Raw genomic sequence first — 19400 nt, 5'->3', positions numbered from 1 at the left:
AAACTACATACAGTACCTCTGAATATTTTGTATGTTGTATAGCAGCACTGTGGATGTACCATTTCTATCCTAGGCAGGCTCTGGGAGATTAAGGACCCAAGGTCAATCGAGGTCACTGCCCACGCCTCTAGGGTAAATGAGTGTGGTAAATTCAAGGTCACTGTGTAACCTGATACCTACAACTTGTCACGACCCTCTCCCCCATTGATCTAGGCCCATAGGACGATTTAAAAACCCCACCCTGGGAATGGGATTGAAGTAGAATAGGCATGGCCTTTATTTAAAAGAAACAAAAATGTGAAGTCGCGCATATGATTGTCTCCGAGATCACGTGCATCTCTTCCCAGTATTAGCTGCCGTGCCACTGTCGGTGCCGCAATTGTATGCGCAAGGACCCTACCCATTTTGCTTCTATGGAGGCGATCCCGGCAGTGTTCAAAACCGGCTACAAGTGTGCATGTAGCGGAAGTAGCAGAATTCCCTGGGAGGGCGCACAGATAATTGAAGCAATGTACCGCACGTTGCTACCTGTTTAACACCCTTGCACTCCACAGGGAGCAACTCCAATAATTTTTATAACGCTGATATTTCTCGTTGGTAATATATTCAGAAATTAATGTTCTGTGGGAGGACCTGTACAGTGAAGATTGTTACATGAGCTGTAATATACAGGGTGAGTCACTAACTATTGCCACCAAGAATATCTCTGAAAGTATGATAGGAGCTGAAAAGTTTGTGGGACAAAAGTTGCATGGGATAGCGGGGACCATATATGACGTTGGCTTTTTGTTGCTAGATGGGATCGCGTCAGAGATATGAGAGACCTGATGTTTCTTGCAGGAATGTGGTGTACTTCCTAGCATTAAGATATCCTTCCATGAAATAGGGGCCTATAATTCTATCCTCCAGAATCCCACACCATACATTCACCGGCCACGGTTTTTGGTGTGCAACTTGCAGCAGCCGACATGGATTTTCAGTTGCCCAATAATGTATGTTACGCAAATTAACATTTCCATGGCTTCTGAGTGTAGCCTCGTCAGTAAATAAAATCAAATGAATACATGTATCATCACTCTGAATCTGAAGTTGAGCCCATTGGCAGAATTCAGTGCGACGCACACAAATCGTACCAGTTAATTCTTGGAGGAGATTGATATAGTAAGGATGATATTTATGGCGATACAGAACACGAACAACACTACTCTGGCTTATGCCAGATTCCCTTGAGATTTGACGTGAACTAACTCAAGGATCTCGAACCACAGTGGTAGGAGTACCAATTTCCGTTTCCTCGTTAGTAACTTTCCTTTACCGGATATGTTTCCGATGCGATAAATATTCGCTTGCTCTCAATGTATCATACACATATTTCAATGTACGACGTGCAGGGTGAGTACGTTGAAGATATCTTTCACCATATAAGTCTCTAGCTCTCACTGAATTTCGTTGGCGTTCTCCGTATATGAGAAGCAAATCGACTTGTTCTTTGAAGAAATACATCATTTACATTCGCTCGATTCGACGATGGAAATTGTAGCATTGCATTGGTACCAATGGTCATCACTTCGAACACCTTCTGTAAATGGACATGCGTGCCATCTTTTTGACCTTCATTGACCTTCAAAGACCTTACTGTTACACAACATTGGATTCGTCTCGATAGTCGCTATCGGAAAATAAGTACCAAACTATAGCATTCCAATTAAGAAAACAGAGCTCACCTTCATATCTCCCACGTGACCCCACCTAGCAACAAAAAACCAACTTCAAATTATTGCCCCCGTTGTCCCATGCAACATTTGTCCCACAAACTTTTCAGCTACTGTCATACTTTCGATGTTATTGTAGGTGGCAATAGATACTGAGTTACTAGGTATACTGAAATTCGTCATTGGTGGTTTACACCATTTGATTAAAAGTATCTAGACATCGAATAGTGGATATTAGATGAGATAGTGCCAGGGATGTGATGTGATACTCAAGATGCCAGTACTCGTTCCAGTGATTTTCTGTATTATCCTGGAAGAAGGTGATGTAACGGTTGTGACATTCCATGCCTGGAGCACCATACACTATCCAGAAAGAACAGCCTGGACGCCTACCCTATCTTAGCGATCAGAGACACAATATGTCTCTCATAAAATAATCGTCAAGTGTTTTGGTATATATTGGTAATCTGTAGCTGAAGACAGCCCAGAAAAATGCTGCTCGTTACATATTTGATGCATGAAAGCTCTGCACTTCTTCTCGCTAGGAATTAAATGTTTTTAAATTGGAATTTTACGTGTTCATTCGATACAGCGGTCGCGAATTAGTCTTGAACGCTATTTGTTTAATTGGTATATTTTGAGAAGAACATTAATAATAAGAAGGATAGCCAGTATTCCAACAAAGCAAAGCCCTCATCTATATATCCTTTACCCAATTCGATCCCTATTATACAGCGTTTTCCATTCACGTATTCCTCATTTGCAATCTTCACATTCCCAGTATAACATCTTAGTATGCGCCAGGTATTTCTTTAATAGAAGACTTTCTTCTGGTTACTCTGATGTTGTGGCTGGCAACATTTTGTGTAAAGTTCTGAGGTATCAAGACCCTCAGGATGTGAGCACAGGTGGATGATCACAAAATTGTGACCTAAAAATTATAGTAATAGAAGCGATGTACATCTCAAAAACAATAATTTTTAATGATGAAAGTATAACTGATTAACAGTTCTCCATACCAATAATCAAATATGCATCACTATTGAAACTTCACTTACACATTACTTACTTTCCTCTGGATATCACATGTTGTCCATCTCATATACGGGAAATGCTACTGTTAGTGTGACGTTGTATTTCACAGAGAGAAGTCGAACATTTACACTTGACTCTAAGATATGATGTGCAACTTCTGTGTTTAATGTCACCAACAAAAATACATGTGTAGAACACCGTAAATAGGAGACTTTTTAGGACTTATTCTATAGACGCAGTAAATAAAAAAGCAAATATCTGGGTGCTAAAAGTTTGTTAATTTATGTATTTACACTTACACTCAGAAAACAACCAATGATGTATGTTGTCTTAGTGCAATTTTAATAACACACAACTTAATCTTTAAATTATAATTTAAATCTCCATCGAAATCTTTTAGCCCTTTACCCAACCAGTAATTAGACAAATAAAGTGTGGATAAATTCTAAAAATTCACATATGTATCTAATTCCTTGGTATTAAATATCTCTTTTATAGCTTTAACAATGGGCTCTGAACCTTCCCTGAAATACCTGTAGCAAAAAGCATTTGTTAGTGTTAATCATGCCTCTTATTCCCTTCATTACAAAACGGTAAAAACATTCCACCTCCTCCTGGGTTTCTGTTGGTAGCTCGTCTACCCCACATTCTTGTGGAATTATTGTATGAAACTTAAGATTATAACTTTTACAATCAAATGCCTATTAAGTGTAGTTACACCATCTGTTTTTAATTCTGCAAGAGACCCTTGTGTTACAAGATACAAACGTCCTGCCTGCCACAATTAGGAACAATGTAACAATCCCTCTTAAGCTTGTCCAAATGATAATGGACCTTGACAAAAATTTTCTTTGTGCATCCTTTAATACAGTGAACATCCATTGATCAATTGATTTCTCTGAACACTCCAATTCCTGATCACTTCCCATCAGGATTTACAGTAAATAATGATATTTTGTAAAACCCACACTTATCTAAATTTTCCCATACGTTGTGTTGAATGTAGTACGTAAGCCTTGCCTGCGTACCTGAAACAGCTTCTTTATCCAGTAACTGTTTATATTCCTCCTTTGTGGCAAGTTTTTCATCATATATTCCAGCTTTTTCCGCTTTTTTTGTTTATTAAAAAAATTCAAGCTTTTATCAGTTCTAGTTTTCGTTTTTGTACACATGAAATACTAACTGTAGTTAGGGGTTTAATTTCTTTAGCAGGGTATGGTGTAAGTCTGTTCTACATACTTTTTTCTTTTTCTTAAGATTTGTGGAATAGCATTATTCGTGAGAATTATCCCTAATTCACCACTACCTGCATTTAGTTGTATTGTGAAGAACAGTATCAAAGATTGCGAAAATACGATTATCCAACTTTACTGTCTAATGCTTACGTTAAATACATGTATGGTGTTTGTTTTAGTTTGTATTAACAACCTCCATGTAGTTTACAGGTAGAAAATATAGAAACTATACTCAGACAGAACACAGTTTAAGGCCTGTTCTTGGTCTTAATCATCTGGAAGGTGTGCCTCTACACCACTCAACTTTTGTGACTCCTTATTACGCCTATAGTAGTCAAAATGCAGAACGAAATCTGTTCTTGGGAATGGTTCAAATCTCCTTTACATATTGGTTCCTTTAGGTATTAACCATATTTTTATAATTTCGTATATGTTATACGACTTTAATAAGATTTTAAATTGAGAAAAATGTTTCCCCAGCTTTAATATAACATTTGTGTAATACTATAACACAATAATAAATGATACTATACTACATAATACTGTATATACTATTTGTTATTATACTATACTATGCTACATAATATTATAATGTCTTGATTGGATCCTGAATTTACTATTTCCATGTACTTTAGAGGCAGGGAATTAAAACTACAGGCAGACAGAATATAGATTATAATTTTTTCTCAGTCTTGATTGTCTGGAATGTGTCCTTCTACGCCCATCAACTTTCGTGTGTCCTTATTGCCTCCCCATCAGATCTCGATACAGAATTTCTTTGCATGGTATACCACTGTAACAAGGTTCCTAGTTGACAAAAATGCTTTTCCCCATTTTCAGTATAGCACTAGTGTATACTTATTTCCTCTGTGTTGCAATCTGCGTTAACAAAGACTGTTTGCGCTACACCTGTCAGTCCCTTTTTTAGTAGAGTAGCCTACAAACTGCATTATGTACAGCTGTCAGTCCCTCTGTTTTACTAGAGTATTGCCGTGGGGTACTGCCTCCCAAAGTTACCAAATGTTCCATTAAAAATTCTGACTTTTACAGCAATTACACCCCCAACTTTCATCATCCTGATTTTGAAATGCGATTTGTTTATGACGAATAGCCAATACTCTAGCAGAGCACTGGAATCGTATATGTATCATAGATTTCCACAGAGTTTGCAGGCAAACAAATAAAATAACTGGGAGACAGACCATAATTTACTAGCTTTTCTTGGTCATGATTGTCTACACAGATCAATGTTTGTGTTTCTTACTACTTCCAGTAAGGTGGTTCAAGCACCTAAAAAATTAATAGGCTGAAACATATGCCCTCGGCACTAACACAGGAAAGTTTGTCTTTAAGAATTTACACAGTGGGTAATACGTGTATCGTTACAAGATGTAGCCTGTTAAAACTTAATTAAGAAACAAACCAGTTTCTGCGTCAGTCACTTGTTTATTTTGCTACTACGCGTTCCGATGGTACACGTCAGGAATCATCTTAAGGTGGAGGGTTGTGTACTTACATAACCGGTGTTGTTGAAGAGTAAACACACCTTTTCACAGCTACTGTGAGTGGACGTCTGTAGCTTTCACCAACACTAGTTATGTAAATAAACAGTTCTCCACCTGAAGATTTCTGTGATCCATCGAAACACGTAGTGGAAAAATAACCAAGTGACTGACGCAGAATTTGTTTAATCTGTTTCTATCAAGAGTCTCTGCCCTCATAATGTTGCCTCTTATGGACGAAGTATTCAAAATCTAATTGGAAAAGCACATGAATGTATCCCTAAAACGCAACTATTTGTTTCACCACAATTACTTAGGTTCCTCTATTATACCTTGACACCACTATATCGATTTTTATTATTATTATTATTATTATTATTATCATCGCCTCTTTAACAAAATACATGATTAGCTGTAGTGATACAAATATTTGGTGGACGATGAGGAAAATAGAACATCAGTGACGTCAAAGGACCTGAACAGATTAGTAAATGTTTTAAAGAAGGGCTCTAAAACGACTGTCAACAATGTGGAAAAAGGAAGGAACATTAGAATTTAACATTCCGTCGAACAAGATAAGGAAAAATGTAATGGAGTGCAGTCGAATGAAGTGATTTGTTCCTGGAGAAGTTATATTAGGAAATGAGATGATACCAGCAGATGCGATTTGCTATTTAGGCTTCAAACTAACTGATGACGAAAGAAATGAAGTACACACAGACTTGTAAGTCTTATACCTTAGCTGGTGGCACTAATACCGCTGTTCGACACGTCGTAATCTCGTGTGACGCTCATCTAACTCGTAACATTTTAAGCTTCGTTTTCTCCAAAACACTTGCTCTTCGCACATAGAGCAGCGTTTGTTACTTCTAAGTATGTAGTACAAATGTGCTAAAGACAAATAAAACGTATCAGCACTGGGCTTATGCTTCCACTGTGAGAAGGTATACCATAAATATTACATCTGACTCGTTCCGCTACACAGCAAGAGTTCGCACTTGTGATCCAGAGAACATGCAGTTGGTTGTACTTTTTTTGTGGGATGGTGGTGATGATGTATGTGTGATGGTGTGCCGTTGCACTATGTGTGGACAGCCCTGCGCAGCGGCGGCTCCATCCTGAGCCGGCTGCGACCGGCACGCTCGCGGCCCGTGCTGCCGCTGCTGTCCCGCGACGGGTCGGAGGCGGAAGCGCAGCCCGATGTTGTGGACCCCGCCGTCAGCCCCGCCCCCGCGCCGCAGCTCTACAACCTCTACGACTCGTACGCAGCCGCCGCCGCAGCCGGGTGAGTCAGTGCGCAGTCGTTCAGCTTGCAAGTAGTTAGCAGGTAGGCGTGGTGTACCACAGGGGTCTACACATGGTCCTCTGCTATTTTCATTTTGTACAGAAATCAAAACTTTGAGGTTTACCAATAACACTAGAAGTCTGTCAGGACATGAAAAGGACTTGTAAGACCACTTTAACGGAATGTACAGTATTTTGAAGGGAGTTTATGATAGGAACACCAACAAAAACAAAACGAGGATAAAGCAATGTAGTTGAATTAAATCAAGTGATGCTGAGGGAATTAGATTAGGAAATGGGACACTTAAAGTAGTAAATGATTTTTACTATTTGGGTAGCAAAATATCTGATAATTATCGAAGTAGAGTCGATATAAAATGTAGACTGGCAATGGCAAGAAAAGCGTTTCTGTAAAAGAGAAATTTGCTAACGTCGAGTATAGATTTAAGTGCCAGGGTGTCCTTTCTGTAAGTATTTGAATGGATTGTAGCCATGTATGGAAGTGAAACATGGACGATAAACAGTTTAGACAAGAAGAGAACAGAAGCTTTTGAAATGTGGTGCTACAGAAGAATGCTGAAGATTACGTGGATACTCTGCAAATCACATTTAAGTGCCTGGCAGAAATGGTAGATCGAATAAGTATTGAGGAGGTGCTGAAAAGAATTGGGGAGAAGAGAATACCTGACCAAACAAAGGGTCCAGTTGGTAGGACACTTTCTGAGGCATCAAGGGATCACCAATTTAGTACTGGACGGAAACTTGGGGTGTTAAAGCCGTAGAATGAAAGATGAATACAATATGCAGATTCCATGGAATGTAGGTTGCAGCAGTTACTCCGAGATGCATAGACTTGCACAGAATAGAGTACCATGGAGAGCTGCATCAAACCAGTCTTTGGACTGAAGACCACAACAACAACAAATCAGTAAAGAAAACAAAAACCGTCTGGTGGTGAAAAATGATTTTACAGTAATAGAGTTCTGATTCAAATTCTGCATGATAGAGGGTGCAGGAAGGCAGCTTGATAATAAGATCAGAGCAGGAAAGAGGACATCGTCTCGAGTTATACACTCCTGGAAATTGAAATAAGAACACCGTGAATTCATTGTCCCAGGAAGGGGAAACTTTATTGACACATTCCTGGGGTCAGATACATCACATGATCACACTGACAGAACCACAGGCACATAGACACAGGCAACAGAGCATGCACAATGTCGGCACTAGTACAGTGTATATCCACCTTTCGCAGCAATGCAGGCTGCTATTCTCCCATGGAGACGATCGTAGAGATGCTGGATGTAGTCCTGTGGAACGGCTTGCCATGCCATTTCCACCTGGCGCCTCAGTTGGACCAGCGTTCGTGCTGGACGTGCAGACCGCGTGAGACGACGCTTCATCCAGTCCCAAACATGCTCAATGGGGGACAGATCCGGAGATCTTGCCGGCCAGGGTAGTTGACTTACACCTTCTAGAGCACGTTGGGTGGCACGGGATACATGCGGACGTGCATTGTCCTGTTGGAACAGCAAGTTCCCATGCCGGTCTAGGAATGGTAGAACGATGGGCTCGATGACGGTTTGGATGTACCGTGCACTATTCAGTGTCCCCTCGACGATCACCAGTGGTGTACAGCCAGTGTAGGAGATCGCTCCCCACACCATGATGCCGGGTGTTGGCCCTGTGTGCCTCGGTCGTATGCAGTCCTGATTGTGGCGCTCACCTGCACGGCGCCAAACACGCATACGACCATCATTGGCACCAAGGCAGAAGCGACTCTCATCGCTGAAGACGACACGTCTCCATTCGTCCCTCCATTCACGCCTGTCGCGACACCACTGGAGGCGGGCTGCACGATGTTGGGGCGTGAGCGGAAGACGGCCTAACGGTGTGCGGGACCGTAGCCCAGCTTCATGGAGACGGTTCCGAATGGTCCTCGCCGATACCCCAGGTGCAACAGTGTCCCTAATTTGCTGGGAAGTGGCGGCGCTGTCCCCTACGGCACTGCGTAGGATCCTACGGTCTTGGCGTGCATCCGTGCGTCGCTGCGGTCCGGTCCCAGGTCGACGGGCACGTGCACCTTCCGCCAACCACTGGCGACAACATCGATGTACTGTGGAGACCTCACGCCCCACGTGTTGAGCAATTCGGCGGTACGTCCACCCGGCCTCCCGCATGCCCACTATACGCCCTCGCTCAAAGTCCGTCAACTGCACATACGGTTCACGTCCACGCTGTCGCGGCATGCTACCAGTGTTAAAGACTGCGATGGAGCTCCGTATGCCACGGCAAACTGTCTGACACTGACGGCGGCGGTGCACAAATGCTGCGCAGCTAGCGCCATTCGACGGCCAACACCGCGGCTCCTGGTGTGTCCGCTGTGCCGTGCGTGTGATCATTGCTTGTACAGCCCTCTCGCAGTGTCCGGAGCAAGTATGGTGGGTCTGACACACCGGTGTCAATGTGTTCTTTTTTCCATTTCCAGGAGTGTATTTACGGGATAAAACGACAGACAAATGAGACGAAAGTACATAAATTTTTCCAATAAATGTACGTATTTAGTTTTTCTATCAGTGTGGCTTTGTCCGACCAAGCTGTAACTGTACTTGTTAGAACAGAAAATCATTCGTGCTCTCCACAGATCAGTACAAATTAAAACTTTTGCGATCCATTTTTAATAACGTTGCATTTTACAGCGCTACGTGTTGCCCAGCTTACTGCAGAGGTGGTTCCGTAGCATAGCTAATTATCTCAAAAAATAATTGCGCTCGGGTACTTTCAGCGTAGACAACCTTTCCCCAGTGAAGATCACAGAAAATTCTCGTCTAGCGTAATTACCTGTTGATAGCCTTTTTTAAAATTTTGTCCTAGCTTTAACTTTTCAGCTGAAACTATTAACTTCAACCAATTTAATTAGTAGGAGCGCTCTTTAGCATAACTGCCATAAGCTATGTCACTTTAGTTTTAACCATAAAATTACACTCGCTAATCGCTGATTAGCTGTTGCTTCATGGTTGTAGCTCCACTGTGTTGACGACTGACCCATGATTGTACGGAAAATTTTTCTCAATTCCACATTCGACGCCTTACTGTGACTTTATTTACGGGATCTTTACCCCCACCCCGTATTGAAGATGTAACAAAACAGTACAGACTAATTTGAACGAAACTCCTTGAAGTGTTGGGCCACGAAACAGTGAAACCCTAAAACAAAACCCAGAGGATTCGACCGTTTTTCCAGAGGTTCTCTTCAGAGCTACTTATTGCTCTCGAGTATCTCTAAAGAAGACGGTAGTAGAGACGGCCGAAACGTCGGTTTTTATTGTTTCCTTATGATACTGCTTAACACCCAGAAGGGTTTCATTGAAACTGGTACTGGTCGTGAATGCCTTCGTACTGATATCGACAAGCTTTGTGGATTTGTGCAAGAAATATTGGGAAACAAAAATTGAAATTAGAAACCTATGTCCGTAAAAGTCATCTAAACATGCAACAGAGCGTCAAAGAAATATGGGCTAACACCTGCTGCTAGGTACCCCCAGGCGCTAAACGTAAGATTTTACGCTGACCAACCGAAAGAGGAACTCCTCAGAATGGGCGTGGCAGCATTCACGCCGTTAGGTGACGTCCAACGCGTCCACTCTTATCACAGCAACACTATATACCCCTGATCGCAAAGATAGCAGCGCACAAATTTATATTAGTTGTGGAAGTGGTGGCCTAGATGCAGGAGTGTAAATTCTACACTCCGAAACCTCGAGCGTAGGTTGCTGTCCTCAATTTGTTCCTCAAAAATCAAGCAGCAAGACCACGAAATTTATCAGTTTTCTTACACTCTGTATGTTGCACTATTTCAACTGTATGTGGTCACAACTTCAAAGTAATACACGTAAGAACGAAGTGCCGAAGACAGCAATTTCAGTATCTTATACAACATCAACTATTAGAATTCGCTCCTGTAATCGTGTGTGGATACAACCACAGGGCCATCTAAACATCCTCACGTAAGGTCAGATCCCTTCTCTGATAACAATCAGATACAGGATGTGCCCAGGAATTCAAAAAATAACAGAAGATATCCCGCTATGGGCACTGCATGTTTATGAGGCACCTGTACAGTAATCGTGCGTTCTAGTTGATCTGACGCTCGTCATGAAGACGGCGTAAGTTAACGATCTAGAAGCACATCCCTCGACAGAGTAATAACAGCAACAGAATGGGATGAATGATATTTTCTTTGTATGCTGTCATTTTCAGTATTCCCTGAAATAAAAAAAAGATAGAGTAGCGCGGACATAGGAGTTTACGTTTACCACCAACATTATTCGTCTTGGTGATCCTATATGCCGCTGTCTGACGTAGTCTAGAACGTAATTTCGGCTCTCATAGCCGCCGAAGTATTTACGAATGAGCGTCATTGTCACCAAGCTGGAACCTCATCTCGTGACTAATTGTAACGTGGCTGAGATTCGTCCCTCCAACTGCATCATCCTCTGTACTATCAGTTGCGAGTACTGTGTTCGTCGGTGGAATCCTGGCGTATTGGCAGCCTGATGTAACAAAGTACCATTCTTGAGAGAACACAACATAGCTTTTCTAAAGTAAAATACTTGTATATCCTCTTCAGACCAAAGTAAAATTTTTCTATCATTTCAATTATCTTTTGATGAGGGTGTGTCATATGTATGTCATAAATCAGCAATGTAATGGTAATGTTTTGTTTCTCCTTATCCGAATGGAGATTGTTTTATGTCCAGGCGGCTGGACACCGTGCCTCAAAGCGACCATTCCTGATATTTGGCCATGGAAGTAACAACGACCACTACGGTCGCAGGTTCGAATCCTGTCTCGGGCATGGATGTGTGTGATGTCCTTAGGTTAGTTGTAAGTAGTTGTAAGTTCTAGGGGACTGATGACCTCAGAAGCTAAGTCCCATAGTGCTCAGAGCCATTTTGATGTAACAACACAAATTTATGTTTTTCACTATCTGTTTAAACATTTAGATACATTAGTTACAGACTATTGTAGAAGTATGCCACAAGAAAAGCATGTTTCAGTCATCAATATTTCGGAAATTGTGCTAGTACATCGCAATCACTTTTCAGTTGTGTAAGTCAAAGAAACATTTTCTCTGACCAGTAACACACAGATATACTTGGCTTTCTGAGCATAAGAACCTAGTTTTATCTTCGCAGTCCTTGTCCTCGTTTCGGCATCTCATCCATTTATTTTTGTCTGTAATTGGGCAGAGAGGCACATGTCTACTCTCACTTTTCCTAAAATCTCTGTCAGCAACCAGAATTATCTTTACGCGTCTCCTAAGAGCTGCTTCAAGAGGTTCCGATTCAGAGTCTGCGGAGAAAATGTCCTGTCGTGCTCCAATTTCAGTTGAACTTAGGGATTCACCAAAATAAATCTTAAAATACAATAGATCCATAATTGATTTCTTGCTAGGACCTAGTGCCAGATGATCCTCTCTGTACTAAGCCCGCTAGTTCACTATCGCCAAGTCAACGAAATGGAAGAAGACTCCTACAGGCCACTTCATTGTGCAGCCATGACCCAATGAGCAGAACATCTCAGTGTAGCCAACAGCAGAAACTAAATGTCAATGAAGAAGAAAAGGGCCGTGCGGAGTGGCCACGCGGTTAGAGGTGTCATGTGACGGATTGCGCGGCCGCTCCCGTCGGATGTTCGAGTCCTCCCTCGGGCATGGGTGTATGTGTTGTTCTTAGCGTAAGTTAGTTTAAGTAATGTGTAAGTCTAGGGACCGATGACCTCAGCAGTTTGGCCGGCCGAAGTGGCCGTGCGGTTAAAGGCGCTGTAGTCTGGAACCGCAAGACCGCTACGGCCGCAGGTTCGAATCCTGCCTCGGGCATGGATGTTTGTGATGTCCTTAGGTTAGGTTTAACTAGTTCTAAGTTCTAGGGGACTAATGACCTCAGCAGTTGAGTCCCATAGTGCTCAGAGCCATTTGAACCATTTGAACCTCAGCAGTTTGGTCCCTTAGGAATTCACACACATTTGAACATTTGAAGAAAAAGATCCAGAGACGGATAAAACTTCCAGCGTACTGGACACATGATGCAGTGTCGAAGATTTGCACTTAAAGAACAATAGAGAAGTAACGTCTAGCTGGCTCGACGCGTGGACTGAAGGGGATGTTGTTATATGCGCCATGTTTTCATGCTCACGTCGTGAGTGGAATAGAACTTTTTTTCTCATGTGCCAAAACGTTACACCACGGCACAATGTGAGGTTGAAGGGCGCTTGGGTGCCTGACGTCGCTGGGGGCGCCTCACGCGGTAACGAAAGATTCAGCGGTAACCGTAAACAAAGATTCAGCTGCCCCTACTGTTGTCAATTTAAGCAACCATTAACATTATACCTGACCTTCAAAAACCACCCGCGAGATTTTCCCATTCTCTCGCTAGCTAAGCGTAAACTTCTAGTCGTACAGAAAAAAATGAGCGGGACCTTTATAAAGGAAATTTTATGTAGTTAAACTTTGTACTGCTACCGCTAGAAGCCGTAGTTTTCGATTTATTCAGGAAAAACGTGCAAAGGGACCTTCAAACGCATCTCCTCCCAGCACTCATCCCTCAACAGTCAGGATTACTGCTATGTTTTTCGCAGCACTCCCTCCAGCCATTATACAAAAATTTTCGACTACCCAAACTGTCCCTGATATTCGAGGTTTCTCGATCTCTATTGATTGACCTATGTCGCTACCATAATAGTTGGCTCCTCGTTAAGATTGATAATTTCAACGTGTCCAAGATTTTAATGAGAGAAAAACCATTTTTGTAAAATTTATGCTGTAACAAATTACATTGACAAAACCTTACAAGCAGTTTCGTAGTGAGGTGGCGTGACGAGTACAACGATCGCAATTGTTTATTTTACGCTTTTAAATTAACAAAATGGTTGGGTAATTTTTACACAAACGTCAGTTTTACAATATGTAAGTGCTAGACTAAGCTGGTAGTGTAATAAGGCCAGCAAATGAAAATGAAAAATGTGGGAAATAATTCGTGCTGTCGCAAGTATTTGTAATGGTAGGAGGGAGTGGCATGAAAAACACGTCAGAATTCCTGATCAGTGGGGGCTGAGTGTGAGAGTGAGGGTGTGTTTAGAGGCCACTTTTGTACGTTTATCTTGAATGACTCGAAAACTACTACATCTAATGGAAACATATCCTAGTACAAAATTGATATACATTGAAATTCCTATAGGAAGGTCCCCTTCACTTTTTTCTGTGGGACTAACAATTTGTGCGTAGCGAGCGATAGGATACGAAAAGCTCATACATGGTTTATGAAGGTGAGTTATAGCACTGCCGGCTGCATAAAATAACATCGATATGGGCAGCTGAATCACCTCGTATAATCGAAGCAGACCGACTGGGAATTATTACGGCGAATATACGAGCTGAATTTAGGAAATAAATTGAGATAAGCGACTTTATCGAAGGGCTCACTGTTATGGGCCGACGCCAGGAGACGAACATCTCGAAAACAGCGAAACTGCTCAGCTGTTCCCGCGCTACTGTGGTCAGAATCTATGGAAAGTGTTTGAAGGACGGTAAAGCCACGCTCTGCAAAGCGGGAGAGGCGGCGATTTGGCAACTGAGCACAGTGATGGTGCAGGTCCAAATGTCTTGGAGCACACTGCTCAGAGTTAGCGCGGTTGATCACAGAAATCTACAGCAGACGACCCCCCCCTCCCCCCACCTCCTAGTCGGTGCTCCCACCTTGACCCAACAACATCGTGAATTACGACCGCAGTCGGCACGGGATCATCGAATTTATACGTGGTTCAATGGAGACTGGTCGCCTAGTCTGACGAATCATGTTCCTTAGCACATCAGGTTGATAGGATTGTCCGTGTACACCGTAATCCCGACGTCATTCATGTGAACGGAGGCCGGTGGGAGCAGTATTAAGCTGTGGGGTATAATTACTTGACCTTCCATTGGATCTGCGGTGGTAATGAAAGATACCTTGACATTTTTGGACTACGTGGACACTATTGCGTACCACCTGCATCCTTCATGGTTGATGCCTTCTCGGGCCACAGTGGCATCTTCCAGTAGGACAACTGCCGGTACGCCAGTGCCATAATCGTGTTGCACTGTTTTCATGAACGTGATACTGAACAAACACACATTGAGGCCTTGGTGGAACCAAATTCGCCTGATCTGAACCCGATGGAACACCTGTGCAAAGTGTCGGGCGCCAGTTTCGCGCCTACAATCCAGCTGCCCGTAATTTACAGGAATTCCGTGACCTGTAAGCTGATATAGCAATCAACCTGCCTGTAATTTACAGGAATTCCGTGACCTGTAAGCTGATATATGGTTATGCATATCTGCGAATACATCTATAATCCATGCCATGCAGCATATCTGGTGCATGAAGTTCCAAAGGCGCACCAAGAAGCTATTAAGTTTGGGCCCATTACTGTGCGTGTTAACTAATGTTTTATTGAAGCGCCCTTTTACTGTATTGCTGATAAAAAGTGGTAGAAAAAGCGAAACTCAGGCTAAAATTTATTCGAAAAATCCTAAGGAAACATGCAGCACTTAGGAAAGAAGCGATTTACAGAACTCTCGTTGTTAGATTCTAGACTATTTCTCGGTAACCTGAGACTTTTATTCCATGATATTAGTAGAGGATATACAGAAGCTCCAAAGAGGAAGGTTCGTTTAGTAAGCGCGAGATTCCATAACACTGGCAGGCGCAAAAATGTAACGTTGTACTTCATAGAGAAGTTTACCGTGTAATTGTTCAGAACTCACTTTTAAAAGCATATCAAGCAACATTTTGCCTCTTCCCATCTGCCGCTAAGTAAATCAGCGTGGCACTACAAACATACATTTTCAAAAGTCATTCTGCACTCGCACCATTCTTGAATGGAAGAGCGAAGGTTGAGATACGCTGATCAGCTAGAATTTTATATTGTGACCACCTACCTAATAGCTGGTATGTTCACCCTTTGTATGAATAACAGCGGCGACGGTTTGTGGCCTGGAACCAAAGAGACCATCTGCACATACAAGACACTTAATTCCCATAAATTCCGTGGAGAGGAACGATGAGCTCTGACCCTACGTTCAAACACATCCTAGATATGTTTAATGTGGTTCAGATATGGTGCGTTGAAGAGGCCAGCATATCAACTGGAACTCACCACTTTGTTCCTCGAACCTCTCCATCACACTGCTGGCCTTGCAATAGGGCGCATTATCTTGTTGAAAACTGCCACTGCCGTTGGGAAACACGATCGCCTTGAAGGATTGTATGTGATCTGTAGACAGTTTACGATACTCCTTCCCCGTCGTGTTGCCTTGCACAAGCTTCACTAGATACATGGACGTCCACTAGAGCCTCTGCAGCTCAAGTGTCAAATGTCGAAGAGTCGTTCCCCTGGAAGACGAAGAATTTGCGCCCTCCCATCCCCACGAAGAAGAGGTACCGAGATCTATCAGACCATGCAACGCCTGGCACTGTGCCGACGTCCAGTGCCGATGGTCGTGTGCCAATTTCAGTGGTACTGCCGATGTCGTGGTGTCATCATCGGCACATGCATGAATCGTCGGCTGTGGAGGCCCATCGCTAGCCGTGTTCGGTGCAATGTGTGTTCAGACACACTTGTACTCTGCCCAGCATTAAACTCTGATGTTAGTTCCACCACAGTTCGCCGCCTATCATGTTTAATTAGTCTGCCTTACTTAAAACATGTGTAATGAGAGGTGACCGCTCAACCCCACGACCTTGGTTTCGCCACATATCGAAGGCACTCGCCACAGCACTCCTCGAAGACCAGACAAGCCGTGCAGTTTCCGAATGCTCATACCGAGCAATCACAATCTGCCATCGGTCAAACTCAGATAGATCTGGCGCCTTCCCCATTCGGCCCACGGACAGCACGTTCACTTCATGCACTGTACTTGTGTGTGACTAGCAGTCATTTGTCGCCATGGGCGATAGTAGGTTGGTGTTCATAATGTTATGTCTGATACATGCAATAGAAGCACAAAAATGTTCCTCTCCACACACTCTTCCCTTGTGGTGTGGCGTATACATGTAGGTGCATCCCATCGCCGTCTCATAAAACAGTGCTGAGTTCCATATCGTAGGCCCCACGCTCGACTTCCATGGAAAGCTATCTTATTAATTAATGTCTGGCGTTAAAAACAACATCGAGTGAAAGAAAACATTCTCAGTTCGATGATCAGCTTAGTTTCATCAGTGGCATGCCTCTTCATGTCAGGAAGAAAATCGAAACGAAGGAATAGCTTTTAAATGTTAGATTCGCAATGTTGTGATGGAAAATGAAACAATTGGGCTAATTAGGAAAGCGCAAGAATAGAAGCTGAATAATATTATGTATGAAATGGACCTCTAATTCGTGAGATCTATGATAAATTTGAATATATATCCGAGTTTGTCCAATACCAAATTTGTTCATAGCTCATTTATTTCGTAGATACTTGTTGTGCTGCTTAATATTTCCTTTGATAATGACGCATAGCATGGTGACATCCATCATCTGACATTAGAAACGTTTTGCACTTGCCGCAGGCAGTGATACGAATGTGCCTAACACCGTAAACGTAGTTAACCGTGAATTAGCACAGACACAGTTAGTGCGCAATTCAGAACTTGGTTAATTACGTTTGGATTCATTTGCCGAGGCTCCCCGTGCCTCATTTCCACGTACGAGGTCTGCCTCTGCAAGCATTGCAGATGTGGGAGGCAAGTGCTCCGCCAGTGTTTGTCCCTCGTCATTTAGCAGTGCAGAATTCGATAACATCCCAGTACGTCGCCTGCTGTGTGCGTAGGGAGGTGGTCTTACGGGAGCACCTGCAAGCGCGGCAGCTCATTCGGCCGATATGCTATGCGGGTTGCATAATGAAACTCGGTCGGGGCGCCTGCGAATTCGCAAACTGTGAACAGACACGACAGGACGGTTGAAATACTACTTCGATTAACTCGCGAGCTATTTTCGATTAACTGCGATATCATGAGTAATGAAAAGAATAGACATCCGGTTAGTATTCACAGTGCTACAGTTTATTCAGATGAAGGATAACACTACACCAACCCACGTAGTCCTCCTTCCTTTCCTCACACTCTCCTTTTATCCAGTCTCTCGTATTTCATTAGCAAGGAGACCTTGTGGTCTGCTGTTTTCGATTTTCTTCATACTTATAAGTTTTGAAGGTCAGTGTTCGGACATCAATGCCCAAAAACAGAACAATTAAAAACTAGAAAAAAATGGCCTTTGAAGATTAGAATGACACAAATTTTGTTAAGTACAAAAGACTTCGATCGCCATTATAGAACAGATTAGTATGTAGCGGAAGATCTATATTTATTATCAAATTAAAATGTTAATTAAAAAAGTGTACAGCTGGAGAAAGACAGCTTGTACCACTGCTAATCTTTCCCTTTCCTGTTCTACTCGTAAATGGTGTGATGGGAAAAGACCGTCTATTTGCTTCTGTACAAACCGAAATTTCTCTTACCTTGTCTTCGCGGTCTTTAAGCAAGACATACTTCGGTGGCGGTAGACTCGTTTTGCAGTTTGTCGCAAATTTCGGTTCTCTGGACATTCTCAATAGTACTTCATTAAAGGAACTTTTCGGTCTTCCAGACATTCACATTTAACTACACGGAGCATTTCCGTAATACTCGCGTGTTTTCGAAACTACAGGTAACAAATCTAGCGACAGGGCTCTGAATAGCTTCGATGTCTTTCTTAATCCGTCTTGGTGGGGAACCGAAACATTCGTGCAGTGGTTAAGAATGGGTCGCACGCGGTTCCCTTTATAGTTGAGCTACACTTTCCTAAGATTCTCCCAATAAACCGAAGTCGAGAATTCGTCTTCCCTGCAACAGTCCTTGCATGCTCGCACCATTTCAATTACCTGCGCAACGCTTAGACTGTGTATTGCATAGTGTCTGTCTCCAGCAGTATACTACACTCGAACATTCATAAGTTTCCCCTAATGATACAAAATATTTTACAATTGTCCACATTTAGAGCAAGCTGCCATTCATCGTACCAAATAGAAATTCTGCCGAAGTCGCTCTGGATCTTCCTGAAATTACTCAATGACAATTGTCTCCCGTAAACAGCAGCTTCAACAGTAAACATTCGTAGATTGCTGCTCGACCTGTCCGTTAGAGCATTTGTGTGTGAGGAGAACATGAGCGGCCCTGCCATACTTCCCTTTGCACTTCTGACGATACCTTGGTCCCTGATGAACAGTCGTCGTCCAGGACAACTTAAAAATATTCTAATCACTTACATATCCAAGAACCTATTCCCTGACACAGCAGGCAAAATTTTAACATAACTGCCACCTACTTCCTCCATTTCATCGGCATTTTATTAAATGTTATCATTTAGATCACTCCATGCGGCTTCAACCACAACTGCATTCCTGCGATTTGTAAATTTATGTTTTTACTGTAATAGCTGCATAATGTATTTTCTTCAGTCAGAACATAACTAAGAACAGGCAATGTAAATAGGAACATTTGCTTACAGTCATTTCCTACGGACAGGTTGAACTTTAAATATGTTTTATAACATCCGTAAGTAAGAGAGTCTTCCCA

At 42.6% G+C, this 19400-nt stretch overlaps 1 protein-coding gene across 1 annotated transcript in view; it reads left to right on the top strand.

Moving 5' to 3' along the window:
* The window catches only part of LOC126417045 (KH domain-containing, RNA-binding, signal transduction-associated protein 2-like), a 318731-nt gene that overhangs the window by 276500 nt on the left and 22831 nt on the right, over positions 1-19400 (top strand). The window contains exon 6 of the mRNA XM_050084936.1: positions 6580-6769. Within this exon, the coding sequence (XP_049940893.1) occupies positions 6580-6769 (190 nt within the window). The remainder of the gene's footprint in view (positions 1-6579; positions 6770-19400) is intronic.

This window comes from Schistocerca serialis, chromosome 8, assembly GCF_023864345.2.
Source record: "Schistocerca serialis cubense isolate TAMUIC-IGC-003099 chromosome 8, iqSchSeri2.2, whole genome shotgun sequence".
NCBI lineage: Eukaryota > Metazoa > Arthropoda > Insecta > Orthoptera > Acrididae > Schistocerca > Schistocerca serialis.
Note: the sequence above shows the minus strand (reverse complement) of the source record. Positions and strands in the feature narration are given on the sequence as shown.